The following is an 18,937-nucleotide window of genomic DNA, read 5'->3' as shown; positions in this document are numbered from 1 at the left end:
TCCAGGCCGGCTCGGTCCTCCCCTCCCGCCCCGTGGCTCGACGACTCATTGCGAGCTCACAGAACAGGGCTCCGGGCAGCCGAGCGGAAATGGAGGAAAACTCGCCTCCATGCGGACCTGGCATCCTTTCACTCCCTCCTCTCTACATTTTCCTCCTCTGTCTCTGCTGCTAAAGCCGTTTTCTACCACTCTAAATTCCAAGCATCTGCCTCTAACACTAGGAAGCTCTTTGCCACCTTCTCCTCCCTCCTGAATCCTCCCCCCCCCTCCTCCCTCTCTGCAGATGACTTCGTCAACCACTTTGAAAAGAAGGTCGACGACATCCGATCCTCGTTTGCTAAGTCAAACGGCACCGCTGGTTCTGCTCACACTGCCCTACCCTGTGCTCTGACCTCTTTCTCCCCTCTCTCTCCAGATGAAATCTCGCGTCTTGTGACGGCCGGCCGCCCAACAACCTGCCCGCTTGACCCTATCCCCTCCTCTCTTCTCCAGACCATTTCCGGAGACCTTCTCCCTTACCTCACCTCGCTCATCAACTCATCCCTGACCGCTGGCTACGTCCCTTCCGTCTTCAAGAGAGCGAGAGTTGCACCCCTTCTGAAAAAACCTACACTCGATCCCTCCGATGTCAACAACTACAGACCAGTATCCCTTCTTTCTTTTCTCTCCAAAACTCTTGAACGTGCCGTCCTTGGCCAGCTCTCCCGCTATCTCTCTCTGAATGACCTTCTCGATCCAAATCAGTCAGGTTTCAAGACTAGTCATTCAACTGAGACTGCTCTTCTCTGTATCACGGAGGCGCTCCGCACCGCTAAAGCTAACTCTCTCTCCTCTGCTCTCATCCTTCTAGACCTATCGGCTGCCTTCGATACTGTGAACCATCAGATCCTCCTCTCCACCCTCTCCGAGTTGGGCATCTCCGGCGCGGCCCACGCTTGGATTGCGTCCTACCTGACAGGTCGCTCCTACCAGGTGGCGTGGCGAGAATCTGTCTCCTCACCACGCGCTCTCACCACTGGTGTCCCCCAGGGCTCTGTTCTAGGCCCTCTCCTATTCTCGCTATACACCAAGTCACTTGGCTGTGTCATAACCTCACATGGTCTCTCCTATCATTGCTATGCAGACGACACACAATTAATCTTCTCCTTTCCCCCTTCTGATGACCAGGTGGCGAATCGCATCTCTGCATGTCTGGCAGACATATCAGTGTGGATGACGGATCACCACCTCAAGCTGAACCTCGGCAAGACGGAGCTGCTCTTCCTCCCAGGGAAGGACTGCCCGTTCCATGATCTCGCCATCACGGTTGACAACTCCATTGTGTCCTCCTCCCAGAGCGCTAAGAACCTTGGCGTGATCCTGGACAACACCCTGTCGTTCTCAACTAACATCAAGGCGGTGTCCCGTTCCTGTAGGTTCATGCTCTACAACATCCGCAGAGTTCGACCCTGCCTCACACAGGAAGCGGCGCAGGTCCTTATCCAGGCACTTGTCATCTCCCGTCTGGATTACTGCAACTCGCTGTTGGCTGGGCTCCCTGCCTGTGCCATTAAACCCCTACAACTCATCCAGAACGCCGCAGCCCGTCTGGTGTTCAACCTTCCCAAGTTCTCTCACGTCACCCCGCTCCTCTGCTCTCTCCACTGGCTTCCAGTTGAAGCTCGCATCCGCTACAAGACCATGGTGCTTGCCTACGGAGCTGTGAGGGGAACGGCACCTCAGTACCTCCAGGCTCTGATCAGGCCCTACACCCAAACAAGGGCACTGCGTTCATCCACCTCTGGCCTGCTCGCCTCCCTACCACTGAGGAAGTACAGTTCCCGCTCAGACCAGTCAAAACTGTTCGCTGCTCTGGCCCCCCAATGGTGGAACAAACTCCCTCACGACGCCAGGACAGCGGAGTCAATCACCACCTTCCGGAGACACCTGAAACCCCACCTCTTTAAGGAATACCTAGGATAGGATAAGTAATCCTTCTCACCCCCCCCCCTTTAAGATTTAGATGCACTGTTGTAAAGTGACTGTTCTACTGGATGTCATAAGGTGAATGCACCAATTTGTAAGTCGCTCTGGATAAGAGCGTCTGCTAAATGACTTAAATGTAAATGTAAATGTAATAATATATATATATATTGTGGCATACAGCAGGTCAGCCACCAGGGGGAGACTCGTCGAGGCAGATGGGGTATACATCACGAGGCGATGGCTCCCTCTGCTGGACGTGCCAGGTCTCGACGGGCTCTCCAAAACAGTTTTATAATCAAGCTAACGGAAGATGCCGACATCGAAACATACCTCTGTACGTTTGAACGGACAGCACTACAGGAAGGATGGCCAAGGCCGAAGTGGGCAAGTCTGCTAGCCCCGTTCCTCTCTGGGAATGCCCAAAAGGCATTTGGGCAAACGACAAACAGGCGGCTAACTATGACGGACTCAAACGGGAGATACTCAGCCGCTATGGGTACAGCCTGGCCCATCGGGCTCAACTGTTCCACAACTGGAGGTTTGTAGCCGACGCATCCCCCCGAGCCCAGATGAGCGACCTACTGTGCATCACCAGTGCATGGTTCCTAACCGATGTATCCACCTTCTCCATCCTAGACAAAGTGGTCCTGGATTGCTTCTTACGGGCATTACCCCACGACATGAAGAGGGCAGCAAGTCTATTCACGCCCCAGACCTTGGAGGGCCTCCTAGAAGCAGTGGAGACGCATCAGAACACTAAGGCCCTGCTGAGTGTAAGCCAGGCCGAGTCGGCGACCCGTTTGAGGGGATGGAAGGACAGCCCCACCGCTGTGTACCCCGAACCGACAGTTCGGCTGGGGTAGGGTTGACCCACCACCGATGACCCCAGGTAGATGGAGACCAAAGGAGGTGTTTTGAGTGTCGCGCCTGGGGGCACATTGTCTAGAATTGGCCGGCTTGAGAGGAGTCGATGCCATCAGCAAGCCCCGGAGGCGAGGTGGGTCACGGAGTGAACTATGTCACCTCCTGTTGGGCGTTCCACGAATCAACTGCACCCATGGTCCCGGTGAGGGTTGACGGATACGACACGGAAGCTCTATTACCACGAGCCTGCTGAACTAGGGGGCCGAACGTGAGAGGGAGATGTCAATTTCCTGTGTTTACGGTGATACAAAGCGGTATCCAACCATATGGGCCAACATCGTGACCCCACAAGGGAGCTGACAGATGATGGTGGGTGCCGTACCAGAGTTGCCTGTACCTCTCCTATTGGGACGAGATTGTCCGCTGTTCCCAGCCCTGTGGGGGCACGAGCTGAGAAAAAAGGTATGAGCTGGCTGAAGACGAGAGCGAGGACGACCCATCGCCTGTGCGGCCCGGAAGCAAACGGTTGACCAACCTGTATCTATGGTTTCGGAGTCGGAGGGGGCGCCGGAACCCGACTCCCCTGGGGAAACACCGGAGGAGGAGCCCAGCCCCCCTCCTCAAATTTGAGGGGCCAGTCGAGACACACGCTGGGGAACAACTGATGGGACAATTCGGGACTGCCCAGTGGGAGGATCCGAACTTGAAAGTCGCCGCAGACAAGTGATAGCGGTGGATGGACAGCTACTTCCGGGGGTGAGTGACTGGCTATACCCCCATTTCCAAATCATGAATAACCTTTTGTATCAGGTGTCGCGCCAACAGGGGGAACTTCGAGAGGTATTGTTGCTGCTCCAATGGTACGTGGGAACCGTTCTTCAGCTGGCCCACACCCACCCGTTGGGTGCGCACCTGGGAATGGAGAAGGCCCGGGAGCGGATTTCAGGCCGGTTCCACTGGACCGGGATGAGGAGAGCCGTGGAAGACTTTTGTCGCAGCTGCCCAGAGTGTCAAATCACTGCACCAAAAGCACACTTCCAAAACCCACTGGTACCCCTACCGATCATCGGGGTGCCCTTTGAACGCATCATCATGGACATAGTGAGACCCCTGGTAAAAACAGCATGGGGATACCGGTACATCTTGGTAATAGTAGATTATGCCACCTGGTATCCCGAGGCCATTCCCCTACGGGTGGCTGAATCCAAGGGAATCGCCCGAGAGCTGTTCCACCTCTTTTGCCGGGTGGGCATCCCGAACGAGTTCCTGACAAACCAAGGTACTGAGTTTATGTCCCGCCTAATGAAAGATTTGTGTGCTCTTCTGCTGATCAAGCAGATCCGGACCTCTGTCTTTCACCCGCAGACGGATGGGCTCGTTGAGTGGTTCAATAAAACGCTCAAACAAATGTTGGGGAAGGTCATCGAGCAGAACGGGAAGAACTGGCCAGCTACTACCCCACCTAATGTTCTTAATCCGAGAAGTACCCTAGTCCTCCACTGGTTTTTCCCCTTTCAAACTCTTCTATGGGAGGAGGCCACGCGGCCTACTGGACCTCGCCAAGGAGGTCTGGGAAGCCCAACCGAACCCCTTACGCAGCGTGGTAGAGTACGTGGAGACGATGAGGGAGCGGATGACAGCCATATGGCCAGTGGTAAGGGAACATATGGAGAAGGCCCAGCGCGCCCAAGCCCAGGTCTACAATCGGGGAACCCAGCCCCGAGAATTCCAGGTGGAAGACAGGATGTTGGTCTTAATCCCCACAGCCAAAAGTAAGTTCCTGGCAACGTGTCACAGGCCATACGGTGATAGAGAAGCTGGGACCTGTCAATTACTGTGTACGGCAGCCGGGGAGATAGAAACCGCAACAGATTTACCACGTGAACCTGTTGAAGAAGTGGCACAAGAGGACAGCCTTGGCCGTGTTATGGTCGGGACCAGGACGCCAATGATACCAGTGGTGGTCCTGAGCGATGAGGACCTCGACCCGGCACAGAAGCAAGAGCTCAGTAAGCTTGTCGATCGGAACACGGCCTGGGGAAACGGTACGAAAGAATCCATATCGGATTCCTGTGGCCCGAAGTAAGGGGGTCGTTGAAGAGTTCCACAGTGCATGGTGCAGCCCCATCGTGTTGGTGCGGATGCATGTGACACGGGACGGATGCATGTGACACGGGACTAGTGGCCGTTCTGTCCCAGATACACGATGGGGAGGAGCACCCCATCATGTACATAAGCCGAAAGCTGATACCCAGAGAGAAAAAGTACTCTATTGTTGAGAGAGTGTCTACCGGTGAAGTGGGCGCTAGACACTCGCAAGTATTATCTGTTAGGTACCAACTTCACCCTGGTCACTGACCATGCTCCGCTGGTCTGGATGGCCAGGGGAAGGGACACAAACGATCGGGTCACCAGGTGGTTCTTGTCCCTTCAACGCTTCTCTTTTTCTGTTGTGCACAGGTCAGAGGCGAAGCATGGAAACGCGGATGCCCTATCGAGAAGGGAGACACACGTCGGACTGATGACAATCCCCTCCCCGACAGAGCTAGGGGGACGGGGGCATACAGCAGGTCAGCCACCAGGGGGAGACTCGTCAAGGCCTCATCATGAGGCGATGGCTCCCTCTGCTGGACGTACCAGGTCTCGACCGGCTCACCGGCCAGGACTGATTGGGGCTGATTGTGGTTGGTGAGTAATCAAGGACTGATTGCTCACCAGCTGGACGGGTCCCATAAAGCTGCCAGAAGGGCAGCACACAGGAGAAGGGACTGGGGGAAGAAAGGTCGGTACCAGAGGTAAAAGGAGGGAGTTCAATTTTTGTTCACCACAGGATACAGCAAGACACGGAGCCCAGAAAACGGTATCCCGGAGAGGGTCTCATGGGGGAGACCTTTTCTTTTGGTTTGTTGTTCAAATAAACACCCTTGAAACCGAGCTAATCCTACTCTGTCCGTGTCTGATCTGTGTAAACGTTTTGACCAAACCCCCTGGTCTGCCACAAGATATACACTGCTCAAAAAAATAAAGGGAACACTAAAATAAAACATCCTAGGTCTGAATGAATGAAATATTCTAATTAAATACTTTTTATTCATATTTGAATGTGCTGACAACAAAATTACAATGCCTAGGCATGCTCCTGATGAGGTGGCGGATGGTCTCCTGAGGGATCTCCTCCCAGACCTGGACTAAAGCATCCGCCAACTCCAGGACAGTCTGTGGTGCAACGTTGGCGTTGGTGGATGGAGTGAGACATGATGTCCCATAAGTGCTCAATTGGATTCAGGCCTGGGGAACGGGCGGGGCAGTCCATAGCATCAATGCCTTCCTCTTGCAGGAACTGCTGACACACACCAGCCACACGAGGTCGAGCATTGTCTTGCATTAGGAGGAACCCAGGGCCAACCGCACCAGCATATGGTTTCACAAGAGGTCTGAGGATCTCATCTCGGTACCTATTGGCAGTCAGACTACCTCTGGCGAGAACATGGAGGGCTGTGCGGCCCCCCAAAGAAATGCCACCCCACACCATGACTGACCCACCGCCAAGCCGGTCATGCTGGAGGATGTTGCAGGCAGCAGAACGTTCTCCACGGCGTCTCCAGACTGTCACGTCTGTCACGTGCTCAGTGTGAATCTGCTTTCATCTGTGAAGAACACAGGGCGCCAGTGGCGAATTTGCCAATCTTGGTGTTCTCTGGCAAATGCCAAACGTCCTGCACGGTGTTGGGCTGTAAGCACAACCCCCACCTGTGGACGTCGGGCCCTCATACCACCATCATGGAGTCTGTTTCAGACCGTTTGAGCAGACACATGCACATTTGTGGCCTGCTGGAGGTCATTTTGCAGGGCTCTGGCAGTGCTCCTCCTGCTCCTCCTTGCACAAAGGCGGAGGTAGCGGTCCTACTGCTGAGTTGTTGCCCTCCTACGGCCTCCTCCACGTCTCCTGATGTACTGGCCTGTCTCCTGGTAGCGCCTCCATGCTCTGGACACTACGCTGACAGACACAGCAAACCTTCTTGCCATAGCTCGCATTGATGTGCCATCCTGGATGAGCTGCACTACCTGAGCCACTTGTGTGGGTTGTAGACTCCGTCTCATGCTACCACTAGAATGAAAGCACCGCCAGCATTCAAAAGTGACCAAAACATCAGCCAGGAAGCATAGGAACTGAGAAGTGGTCTGTGGTCACCACCTGCAGAACCACTCCTTTATTGGGGGTGTCTTGCTAATTGCCTATAATTTCCACCTGTTGTCTATATTCCATTTGCACAACAGCATGTGACATTTATTGTCAATCAGTGTTGCTTCCAAAGTGGACAGTTTGATTTCACTGAAGTGTGATTGACTTGGAGTTACATTGTGTTGTTTAAGTGATCCCTTTATTTTTTTTGAGCAGTGAAATATATATATATATATATATATATATATATATATATATATATATATATATATATATATATATATATATATATATATATACATACACACACACACACACAGTGGGGCAAAAAAGTATTTAGTCAGCCACCAATTGTGCAAGTTCTCCCATTTAAAAAGATGAGAGAGGCCTGTAATTTTCATCATAGGTACACTTCAACCATGACAGACAAAATGAGAGAGAAAAAAATCCAGAAAATCACATTGTAGGATTTTTAATGAATTTATTTGCAAATTATGGTGGAAAATAAGTATTTGGCCACCTACAAATAAGCAAGATTTCTGGCTCACACAGACCTGTAACTTCTTCTTTAAGAGGCTCCTCTGTCCTCCACTCGTTACCTGTATTAATGGCACCTGTTTGAACTTGTTATCAGTATAAAACACACCTGTCCACAACCTCAAACAGTCACACTCCAAACTCCACTATGGCCAAGACCAAAGAGCTGTCAAAGGACACCAGAAACAAAATTGTAGACCTGCACCAGGCTTGGAAGACTGAATCTGCAATAGTAGCTTGGTTTGAAGAAATCAACTGTGGGAGCAATTATTAGGAAATGGAAGGCATACAAGACCACTGATAATCTCCCTCGATCTGGGGCTCCACGCAAGATCTCACCCCGTGGGGTCAAAATGATCACAAAAAAACGGTGAGCAAAAATCCCAGAACCGCAAGGGGGGACCTAGTGAATGACCTGCAGAGAGCTGGGACCAAAGTAACAAAGCCTATCATCAGTAACACACTACGCCACCAGGGACTCATCCTGCAGTGCCAGACGTGTCCCCCTGCTTAAGCCAGTACATGTCCAGGCCCGTCTGAAGTTTGCTAGAGAGCATTTAGATGATCCAGAAGAAGATTGGGAGAATGTCATATGGTCAGATGAAACCAAAATATAACTTTTTGGTAAAAACTCAATTCGTCATGTTTGGAGGACAAAGAATGCTGAGTTGCATCCAAAGAACACCATACCTACTGTGAAGCATGGGGGTGGAAACATCATGCTTTTGGCCTTTTTATCTGCAAAGGGACCAGGATCGACTGATCCGTGTAAAGGAAAGAATGAATGGGCCATGTGTCGGGAGATTTTGAGTGAAAACCTCCTTCCATCAGCAAGGGCATTGAAGATGAAACGTGGCTGGGTCTTTCAGCATGACAATGATCCCAAACACACTGCCCTGGCAACAAAGGAGTGGCTTCGTAAGAAGCATTTCAAGGTCCTGGAGTGGCCTAGCCAGTCTCCAGATCTCAACCGCATAGATAATCTTTAAAGGGAGCTGAAAGTCTGTGTTGCCCAGCAACAGCCCCAAAACATCACTGCTGTAGAGGAGATCTGCATGGAGGAATGGGCCAAAATACCAGCAACAGTGTGTGAAAACCTTGTGAAGACTTGTCCTGTCATTGCCAACAAAGGGTATATAACAAAGTATTGAGATAAACTTTTGTTATTGACCAAATACTTATTCTCCACCATCATTTGCAAATAAATTCATAAAAAATCCTACTATGTGATTTTCTCATTTTGTCTGTCATAATTGAAGTGTACCTATGGTGAAAATTACAGGCCTCTCATCTTTTTAAGTGGGAGAACTTTTTTGCCCCACTGTATATATATTGGTCACCTTATTTACATAAGTATTCAGACCCTTTGCTATGAGACTTGAAATTGAGCTCTGATGGATCCTTTTTCCATGCAACATCCTTGAGATGTTCCTACAATTTGATTGGAGTCCACCTGTGGTAAATTCAATTGATTGGACATGATTTGGAAAGGCACACACCTGTCTATATAAGGTCCCACAGTTGACAATGCATGTCAGAGCAAAAACCAAGCCATGAGGTCGAAGGAATTGTCCGTAGAGATCAGAGACAGGATTGTGCCAAGGCACAGATCTGGGGAAGGGTACCAAAAAATGTCTGCGGCATTAAAAGTCCCCAAGAACACGGTGGCCTCAATCATTCTTAAATGGAAGAAGTTTCGAACCACCAAAACTTTTCATAGAGCTGGTCACCCAGCCAACCTGAGCAATCGGGGGAGAAGGGCCTTGGTCAGGGAGGTGACCAAGAACTCGATGGTCACTCTGACAGAGCTCTAGAGTTACTCTGTGGAGATGGGAGAACCTTCCAGACAGACAACCATCTCTGTGGCACTCCACCAATCAGGGCTTTATGGTAGAGTGGCTAGACGGAAGCCACTCCTCAGTAAAAGGCAAATGATAGCCTGCTTGTAGTTTGCCAAAAGGCACCTAAAGGACTCTCAGACCATGAGAAACAAGATTCTCTAGTCTGATGAAACCAAGACTGAACTCTTTGGCCTGAATGGAGTATTGTGTATAGATTGATGATGGGAAAAAACAATTGAATACATTTTTGAATAAGGTTGTAACGTAACAAAATGTGAAAAAGTCAAGGGGTCTGAATGCACTGTAAGGACCGGCACCGGGGATGAGAAGCAGGTACGGGGTGTCGAACATTTAATTATATATTTTTTTAAAGACTAGCAAGTTATCAGTAGCCCAGCTTATGTCTAGATAATACAAACTTTGAAAATATATTTACATTTACGATAATCTTTTTAAAATAACAGCAGAGGCTTGCTTTACAACAATAACATCAATGAATGACATTAGGAGAAATATTTGAACCATTTGAACACGCATAACCTCCTTCATAGCGTTATACCTAGTAGGAGATGGAGAGCATGTCTGAAGCGAGTGCTTTGCAGGAAGCATTACTGTAAGTCAAGCTAGTGGAGGGACTACAATGTCCTTTTCCTGGCTGGCCGACTTCGTATAAATCCTTCTGGAAGTCTTCTTTTCTCATTATTTCATACATAATTATAATGTATAGCAGTTAAGTAAACAGTATGGGTTAAGTAAACAGAGCAAAGTGGATTGAGCTCTTGAACTACATGCATGTGATGTGGGAAATGTCAAAAACCAATGACAAGACATGCTTGTGGGTTGCAAATTTGGTTCCTTGCAAGTTATGGGAATAAAGCCATACGTTTCCTGACCAGTAAAAGTGAAAGCATTCGGCTGGGTTTATTTTTAGGTTGCAAGGAGGTTCTGAGAACGTTTTACTCTGGTTCTTTGAAAGTTTTCCTGGGAGGTTTTATTTATCCTCTGAGAACAGAAATGAAAGATTATTGTTTTTTAAATAACTTCCTTTAAAACTTCACTGCATTTTTCAATAAGACTTATATAAATAAAACTGCTATCTTATTTTGGGTTAACTTTTTTGAACTCCAAGCATATGCATTGTTTGTGTGTGACACGGCGTCAATGATAATCGAACCAATAATGTTCGGTTCTCTAGGCATGGAATTAGTCCACGGCACCAAGCTCGTGTGCCGTGTTTTAAAAAAAAAATGTTTTATACAAAAACAAGACTGTTCATTTTAGTATTTTCAAATAAAAATTTCAAAGGAAACAAGCACTCATTAAGATCAGGTGTGGCCAATTAGTCGGTGCAGCCAACACTTGGACACACTTCACATGATACATTTTTTTTTGTGTTGCAGCCTGAATTCAAAATTGATTAAATGGATTTATTCTCACCCATCTACGCACATTACCCTATAAACACAAAGTGAAAATATGTTTTTAGAAAATGTTGCATATTTATTGAAATGAAATACAGAAATATGTTGTACATATTATTCTTTTAAAAATTCTTCAAGCTATGTCAAGTTGGTTGTTGATCATTGCGAGACAGCCATTTTCAAATCTTCCCATAGATTTTTAAACCGATTTAAGGGTGTGTTCATAAATTCAATCTAGAGTGCTCTGAGTGCGTTCTGGGCGTTCGTAAATTCAGTGTTGTCAGATTGTACATTAGTATATTCAGAGCATTTTGCGCTTGGAGCATTCAGAGCACACACTGGATACTCTGGCTGAGGAGTAGGGTTGATCTGAGCGTTCTGACCTCACAACGGCACCCAAGCTAACTGGCTAACATTGGCTAGCTACTTCCAGACACAAATGAGAGAACACCTCACTCTGACCATTTTACTCACCATAGTAAAGCTGGTTAGTCTGTTTCCCTGTTATCCAGAGCGTTGGTGACTGTAACTGTGCTACTGGCAACAATTTAATTACGCTTTTTTTGCAGACGTTTACTGACACCGGCCATATTCAACGGGTGTTGAGCGTTCGTAAAATCAGCATTTATTCTGCGCTCTGGCACACTCAGATAAGGGTACTCTGAAATTGGAGTAGATAGCCAGTGATTTTTTTTTTCCGAAGTCAAAACTGTAACTAGGCCACTCAAGAAGATTCAATGTTGTCTTCGTAAGCTACTCCAGTGTATATTTGGCCTTGTGTTTTAGGTTATTGAATTTGTCTCCCATTGTTTGTTAGGAAGCAGACTGAACCAGAGTTTTCTCTAGGATTCTGCCTGTGCCTAGCTCTATTCCATTTATTTTTATAAAAAACACATGCTAGTCTTGCCAATGATAAGCATACAGTCTGTATCCATAACATGATGCAGCCACCACTATTCTCAAACATATGAAGAGTGGTACTCAGTGATGTTGGATTTGTCCTAAACATAACGCTTTGAAAACTGTCTTCTGCCCCTCCCAAAAGATAGAATTTGTAGATAATTGGCCCTATTTCTGGGACTCACCCACAAACTGGACCAAGCCTGGCCTGCTGAGGAGTGATGGACTCCATCCTCACAAAACATGGAGGTGTTCGCCTTAGCAATCTCACTGGAATAAAGACCTCCTCCATTCCTGTCATTATTGAAAGAGATTGTGATGTCTCACATCTCAAAATAGGGTTACTTAATGTTAGATCCCTCACTTCTAAGGCAGTCATAGTGAATGAACTAATCACTGATCATAATCTTGATGTGATTGGCCTGACTGAAAAAGGGCTCATGCCTGATATATTTAGTGTGTTAAATGAGTCCTCTCCTCCTGGATAAACTAGTGACCATATCCCCCACGCATTCCGCAAAGGCAGAGGTGTTGCTAACATTTATGATAGCAAATTTCAATTTACCAACAACAACAAAAAGACAGCGTTTACATCTTTTGAGCTTCTAGTCATGAAATCTATGCAGCCTACTCAATCACTTTTTATAGCTATTGTTTACAGGCCTCCTGGGCCGTATACAGTGTTCCTCACAGAGTTCCCTGAATTCCTATTGGACCTTGTGGTTATGGCAGATAATATAAACATTTTTGGTGACTCACATGGAAAAGTCTACAGACCCACTCCAAAAGTCTTTCGGAGCCATCATCGACTCTGTGGGTTTTGTCCAACATGTCTGCGGACCTACTCATTGCCACACTCATGCCCTGGATCTAGTTTCGTCCCGTGGAATAAATATTGTGGATCTAAATGTTTTTCCTCATAATCATGGACTATCGGGCACCATGTTATTACGTTTGCAATCACAACAAATAATCTGATCAGACCCCAACCCAGGATCATCAAAAGCCGTGCTATAAATTCAAAGATTCCTAGGTGCCCTTCCAGACTTCCTCCATCTACCCAAGGATGTTGGAGTACAAAAATCTGTTAATCACCTAACTGAGGATCTTAATTTAACCATGCGTAATACTCTAGATGCAGTCACACCTCTAAAAAACAAAAACATTTGTCACAAGAAATTTGCTCCCTGGAATTACAGAAAACACCCGAGCCCTGAAGCAAGCTTCCAGAAAATTGGACCGGAAATGGTGCTCCAACAAACTGGAAGTCTTCCGACTAGCTTGGAAAGACAGTAAGGTGCAATATCGAAGAGCCCTCACTGCAGCTCAATCATCTTATTTTTCCAACCTAATTGAGTTGATTAAGAACACTTCAGCAGTGATAAATTCATGAACTTATTTAATGAAAAGATCATGAACATTAGAATGCAAATTACGGACTCCACTTTGAATCTGCGTATTTCTCCAAAGTTCAGTTATCCTGAGTCTGCACAGAACTGCCTGGACCTAGGATCAATGGAGACGCTCAAGTTTTTGTTATCCTGTATCTCTTGACACGTTCATGAAAATAGTCATGGCCTCTGGACCCTATTCCAACTATACTACTGAAAGAGCTACTTCCTGTGGTTAGTCCTCCTATGTTGAACATAATAAATGGCTCCCTATCCACCGGATGTGTACCAAATAAAGCCTCTCTTGAAAAAGCCAAACATCGACGTGGATTTTCTTTTTAACTATCGGCCTATATCGAATATCCCATTCCTCTCTCTGCCTTCCTGAAGACAAATAATGTATATAAAATGCTTCAGCCTGGTTTTAGACCCCATCATAGCACTGAGATTGCATTCGGGAAGGTGGTAAATTATCCTTTAATGGCGTCAGACCAAGGTTTTCCATCTGTCATTGTGCTCCTAGACCCTGTGCTGATTTTGACACCATCGATCACCACATTCTTTTGGAGAGATTAGAAACCCTAATTGGTCTACACGGACAAGTTCTTGCCTGGTTTCACTCTTATCTGTCGGAAAGATATGTTTATTTCTGTGATGGTTTGTCCTCTGACAAATCAATTGTACATTTCAGCGTTCCTCAAGGTTCCATTTTAGGACCAATATTGTTTTCACTATATATTCTACCTCTTGGTGATGTCATTCGGAAATACAATGTCAACTTTCACTGCTATGCGGACGACACACAGCTGTACATTTCGATGAAACATGGTGAAGCCCCAAAATTGCCTACCCTGGAAGCCTGTGTTTCAGACATAAGGAAGTGGATGGGGACAAATGTTTCACTTTTAAACTCAAAACACAGTTGCCCCAAGATACAAAGAGATCTGGGGTTGGAGCTGACAATTAATCTTGATGGTTGTACAGTCGTCTCAAATAAAACTGTGAAGGACCTCGGCGTTACTCTGGACCATGATCTCTCTTTTGACGAACATAATAAGAATATTTCAAGGACAGCTTTATTCCATCTTCGTAACATTACAAAAATCTAAAACTTTTTGTCCAAAAATTATGCAGAAAGGCTAATCCATGCTTTTGTCACTTCTAGATTAAACTACTGCAATCCTCTACTCTCCGGCTACCCAGATAATGCACAAAATAAACTTCAGTTAGTGCTAAACACAGATGCTAGAATCCTGACTAGAATCAAAACAAAGTATCATATTACTCCAGTGCTAGCCACTCTACATTGGCTTCCTGTTAAGGTTAGGGCTGATTTCAAGGTTTTACTGCTAACCTACAAAGCATTGCATGGGCTTGCTCCTACCTGTCTCTCCGATTTGGTCTTGCCGTACATACCTACCCGTACACTACGGTCACAAGACGCAGGCCTCCTTATTATCCTTTAGAATTTCTATAGCAAACAGCTGGAGGCATGGCTTTCTCCTATAGAGCTCTATTTTTATGGAATGGTCTGCCTATCCATGTGAGAAATGCAGACTCTGTCTCAACATTTAAGTCTTTACTGAAGACTCATCTCTTCAGTAGGTCCTATGATTGAGTGTAGTCCTGCCCAGGGGTGCAAAAGTGAACGGCAAGGCACTGGAACAACAATCTGCTGTTGCTGTCTCTGCCTGGCCGGCTCCCCTCTCTTCACTGGGATTGAGTGGGCTGAGTCACAGACAGATTTTCCTGTCCAGTTTTGCGCCCCCTCTGGCTTGTGCGGTGGAGGAGATCTATACTCAGCCTTGTCTCAGGGTAGTACGTTGGTGGTCTGTTGATATCCCTCTAGTGGTGTGGGGGCTGTGCTTTGGTAAAATGGGTGGGGTTATATGCTGCCTGGTTGGCCCTGTCCGGGGGTATCGTTGGACGGGGTCACAGTGTCCCGCGACCCACCCCTGTCTCAGTCTCCAATATCTATGCTGCAATAGTCTATCTGCCAGGGGTCTAGGGTCAGTCTGTTATATCTGGTGTAATTCTCCTGTCTTATCTGGTGTCCTGTGTGAATTTAAGTTTGGCCCCTCTAATTCTGTCTTTCTCCCTTGCTCCCTCCAATCCCTGAGGACCTGTCCCCAGACCACCCGGTCATGCTGCTGCTCCAGTTTCAACAGTTCTGCCTGCGGCTAGAACATTACCAAAATGTAAATTAATTGTCACCGTGTTTGAACTTTTAGGAAACACTCTATTAAAGTAATGAAATATCAAGTCCAGATACAAAAGGCACAGAAGAAAATTATTTGTTTCTGGCCATTTTGAGCCTGTAATCGATCCCACAAATGCTGATGCTCCAGATACTCAACTAGTCTAAAGAAGGCCAGTTTTATTGCTTCTTTAATTAGCACAACAGTTTTCAGCTGTGCTAACATAATTTCAAAAGGGTTTTCTAATGATTGATTAGCCTTTTAAAATGATAAACTTGGATTAGCTAACACAACGTGCCATTGGAACACAGGAGTGATGGTTGCTGATAATGGGCATCTGTACACCTATGTAGATATTCCATAAAAAATCTGCCGTTTCCAGCTACAATAGTAATTTACAACATTAACAATGTCTACACTGTATTTCGGATCAATTTGATGTTATTTTAATGGTTACATTTTTTTTTCTTTCAAAAACAAGGACACCAAACTTTTGAACGGAAGTGTACATATTACCTCAATTACCGGTATAGCCTCGATATTGTTATTTTATTGTGTTACTTTAAAAATATATATAATTTTGTATTTTTGTGCAAATATTTTACTTACTTAAAAAAAACCTCTGCATTGTTGCTTAAGGGCTAGTAAGTAAGCATTTCACGGTAAGGTCTACCTACACCTGTTGTATTCGGCACGTGACAAATAAAATTGGATTTGATGCCAAGAAAATAAGAATGTTTGTTCCAAAGCCAAGAAACTAACCTGCACAATTCCTAGAAAGTTGTGGGAAGGTTGTATGCAAAATAACTATAGAACAACCACGCTTTCACCAAGCTCTAAGAAACTGATGGTTCTCAGAACGTTATGTGTTAGCTGGGTATTTTAGGCGAAAATCATATTTTAATGAGAGTCACAGCTGAAGCATTCATCACATTATGTTTCTGTCATACAAGTATTTTTTTCAAGTTAAAGGAGAAAGTGTTCTGAGGTGAATTTGAAAATGTTTGGGCTGTTTATGAATTCCACTGGGTGCATAGATCAGGTGTGTTGGAGCCACACGATTTGACCCACAGTGTGGTACCCAGCTTTTTAATACTTGAGTGAGCAGTATACAAAAGGCCAACTTGAGTGCTATGGCTATGCCTGCCACTTTCGTGTATTGCTGATATAAACTGTATATAAGAGGAGGCCAGTTGTGTGCCAGTGAAGTCATCCCTCTCAGAGGTGTTGAATTCTTTTTTTTTAACAAGTGCTTGAGACATTCACCCTTGGTCATGGGGCTCCATCTAAACACATAATTAGTCATCCAATAATGGAGAAGTGGCATGGGAGAGAGACGGCACTAAGTGCACTGGCATCGTTCACGTTGTCTCCTTCCATCCTACATGTCACTTCACTACCATTTACAGTCATATTTGGTTGAGGTGCACAGCTGAGACTCAGGCTTTGTTTAAACTGTGTTCATGTTACTGGGCAGCTACCATGACAAAGCTAAGTGACGAGTCTTACCACTGACTTTGTGAGTTTTGAGTTTTTTTTTTGATAGTTATTCATTTAACTTCAAGGTATTTACACAATTTGGAAGTTGAATGGATAAAACCAAGAGAACAACTCCTTTCAATAAATTATTTATGAGATACATTAAATCACATCATTTGTGAGAAGAAGAAAAAATCAACAAGCTCATGATGCTGGCTGGGGGGAAGCTTAAAGGTTTTTCTCAAGAACTTAGTTAATAGTGACCCAGAGGGGCACCGGAAATTGCGCAGGTTTTTGGGGAGTCAAGTGACAACTGTTAGTGATGATGGGACATAAAAATGATACAGTGTTCTTTCTTACCATCCATCTACAGTCTGGGTTTTTCTGATGAGACGTTGACATCAACACAGACACCCCGCTGGGTATATGACCAGCTTGCAGTGAGTCGAGAGAGCATTTTCATGTTTTTCCATCCACTGGACATTTGGCGAGGTTGAGGACAATTTAGGCTATTGGACAACAGCAAACATGAAACGTGGAATTTACAAGACAAACATCTGTCGCAGTGTCTGCTTGGATTTGAATGGACTTATGAAGTAGCCTAAAGAACGGCTATCTAAAAAAGAACAAATAGCGTGCATTTGATAGCCTACTTCTGGATTGGAAACATGAACGATACACGTAATTCATCTACACATACGTTACCTGACAAGACAGCTGAAGCGATGGCTGTACCCGTATTAATGTTTGCAGTCGGTGTCATTGGAAATATAATAGCAATAGCTGCTCTTTCTGGATCTAAGCAGGAGCGCAAATCCTCCGCGTTCTTCGCCCTAGTTTGTGGTTTGGCTGTGACGGATCTGCTTGGGACTTGTTTGGCCAGCCCAATCACTATAGCAACTTACCTCAATGAAAATGTGTTATATGATAATACTAACCTTTGTGAATTCCATTCCTTTTTGTTGCTGTTCTTCGGAGTGGCTGGGCTAAGTATTATATGCGCAATGTCTGCTGAGCGCTACCTCGCGATATGCTGCCCTTACACTTACCAAAGATGGGGAATTGACCAACATTTTGCACGCAAGTGCTTGTTTTGCATTTATCTCAGCAACATTGCATTTTGTTGTCTCCCAGTGATGGGTATGGCTGGAAGCATTTGTCAGCCCTCCAAAACGTGGTGCTTCATCAACTGGAGGGCTGATAAGACACTGCCTGCAACATATTCGTTTTTATATGCCAGTGTGAGTTTTTTACTGATATTGATGACGATAGTACTCAACTTTGCAGTTTGTGGCAATCTGTTGATAATGCGTCGCAGGAAAATCCAAAGTCCAGTTACAAGAGGGAGCGCACGGGCGCGCTGGAAAGCGCTTTCTTCCGGCGTGGAAGCGCAAATGATGACGGTGCTCATGGTGACCTCCGTGGTTGTTTTAGGTTGCTCAGCGCCGCTGGTGGTAAGAAACGTTTTGTCTTAATATTATGCTTTTATGTATGTTACCGAAGAGAGAAGCAGTACACATAACTTGCCTTTTTATTCTGCTGTAGGTACGCGTATTTTCTAACCAGATAACATGGACCGAGAATTCCCATGCAGATTTGATGGCTATTCGGATCGCCTCGGTCAACGCGATCCTTGACCCTTGGATCTACATCCTCCTGAGAAGGACTTTGTTCCGTAAGATTCAGAGATTCTCTAAAGTGTTTTACATTGGTCGCAAAGGCAAAGCACCCATGTTGCCAGTAAAATCATCACAAAGGACATTCCACTACCAAGGAGACATTACAAACACCCATGTATTCACACCTCTGTGAAGCGCCTTGCATAAAAAAACATAATTCACCTGCCCGCCACAGTCGCCTAGTGCGCTCACGTCACCCAGGGGGGACAAAGCTTGCCATTTCTCCCCAAAAGTTGTCGGATATCCAGTCTCACAATGTGTTCTGTCGATATAATTGATGATGGGTGGCAATTCACCTGTTTTAAATATATAACTTTCAAAAACAGTAGATTCATTAAACAAATTAACCATGTAACAGTTCAATTATAGATAGTACTATGGGCTCAAGCATTTGGCTCAATCACAGCTATGTATACGTTTTACACAAACAATAAATATGACACTGTGAAGTTAAAGAGATCCGTTTGTATAAACACCAG

At 45.9% G+C, this 18,937-nt stretch overlaps 2 protein-coding genes across 2 annotated transcripts in view; one reads left to right on the top strand and one right to left on the bottom strand.

The window, feature by feature from the left end:
* LOC118388382 (disabled homolog 2-like) overlaps positions 1 to 17,267 on the bottom strand; it is a 29,331-nt gene extending 12,064 nt beyond the window's left edge. Inside the window, exon 1 of the mRNA XM_035777407.1 lies at positions 17,140 to 17,267. The gene's annotated coding sequence lies outside the window, so the exon portion shown is untranslated. The remainder of the gene's footprint in view (positions 1 to 17,139) is intronic.
* A 180-nt stretch (positions 17,268 to 17,447) lies between these two features.
* LOC118388387 (prostaglandin E2 receptor EP4 subtype-like) lies at positions 17,448 to 18,913 on the top strand. The gene is made up of 2 exons (XM_035777422.2): positions 17,448 to 18,233; positions 18,325 to 18,913. Exons 1-2 carry the CDS (start codon positions 17,448 to 17,450, stop codon positions 18,589 to 18,591), a joined length of 1,053 nt encoding a protein of 350 aa, XP_035633315.1. The 3' UTR covers positions 18,592 to 18,913.
* Positions 18,914 to 18,937: the final 24 nt, after the last annotated feature.

Source organism: Oncorhynchus keta, chromosome 1 (genome assembly GCF_023373465.1).
Source record: "Oncorhynchus keta strain PuntledgeMale-10-30-2019 chromosome 1, Oket_V2, whole genome shotgun sequence".
In the NCBI taxonomy this organism is placed as follows: domain Eukaryota; kingdom Metazoa; phylum Chordata; class Actinopteri; order Salmoniformes; family Salmonidae; genus Oncorhynchus; species Oncorhynchus keta.
This window is presented reverse-complemented; position numbering and strand designations above follow the sequence as displayed.

Bases quoted from the DNA above. Each gene is read 5' to 3' on its own strand.
- LOC118388387 (XM_035777422.2), top strand. From the start codon at position 17,448: ATGAACGATACACGTAATTCATCTACACATACGTTACCTGACAAGACA. The intron at 18,234-18,324 runs GTAAGAAACGTT...ATTCTGCTGTAG, and splicing joins GTTGCTCAGCGCCGCTGGTG to GTACGCGTATTTTCTAACCA.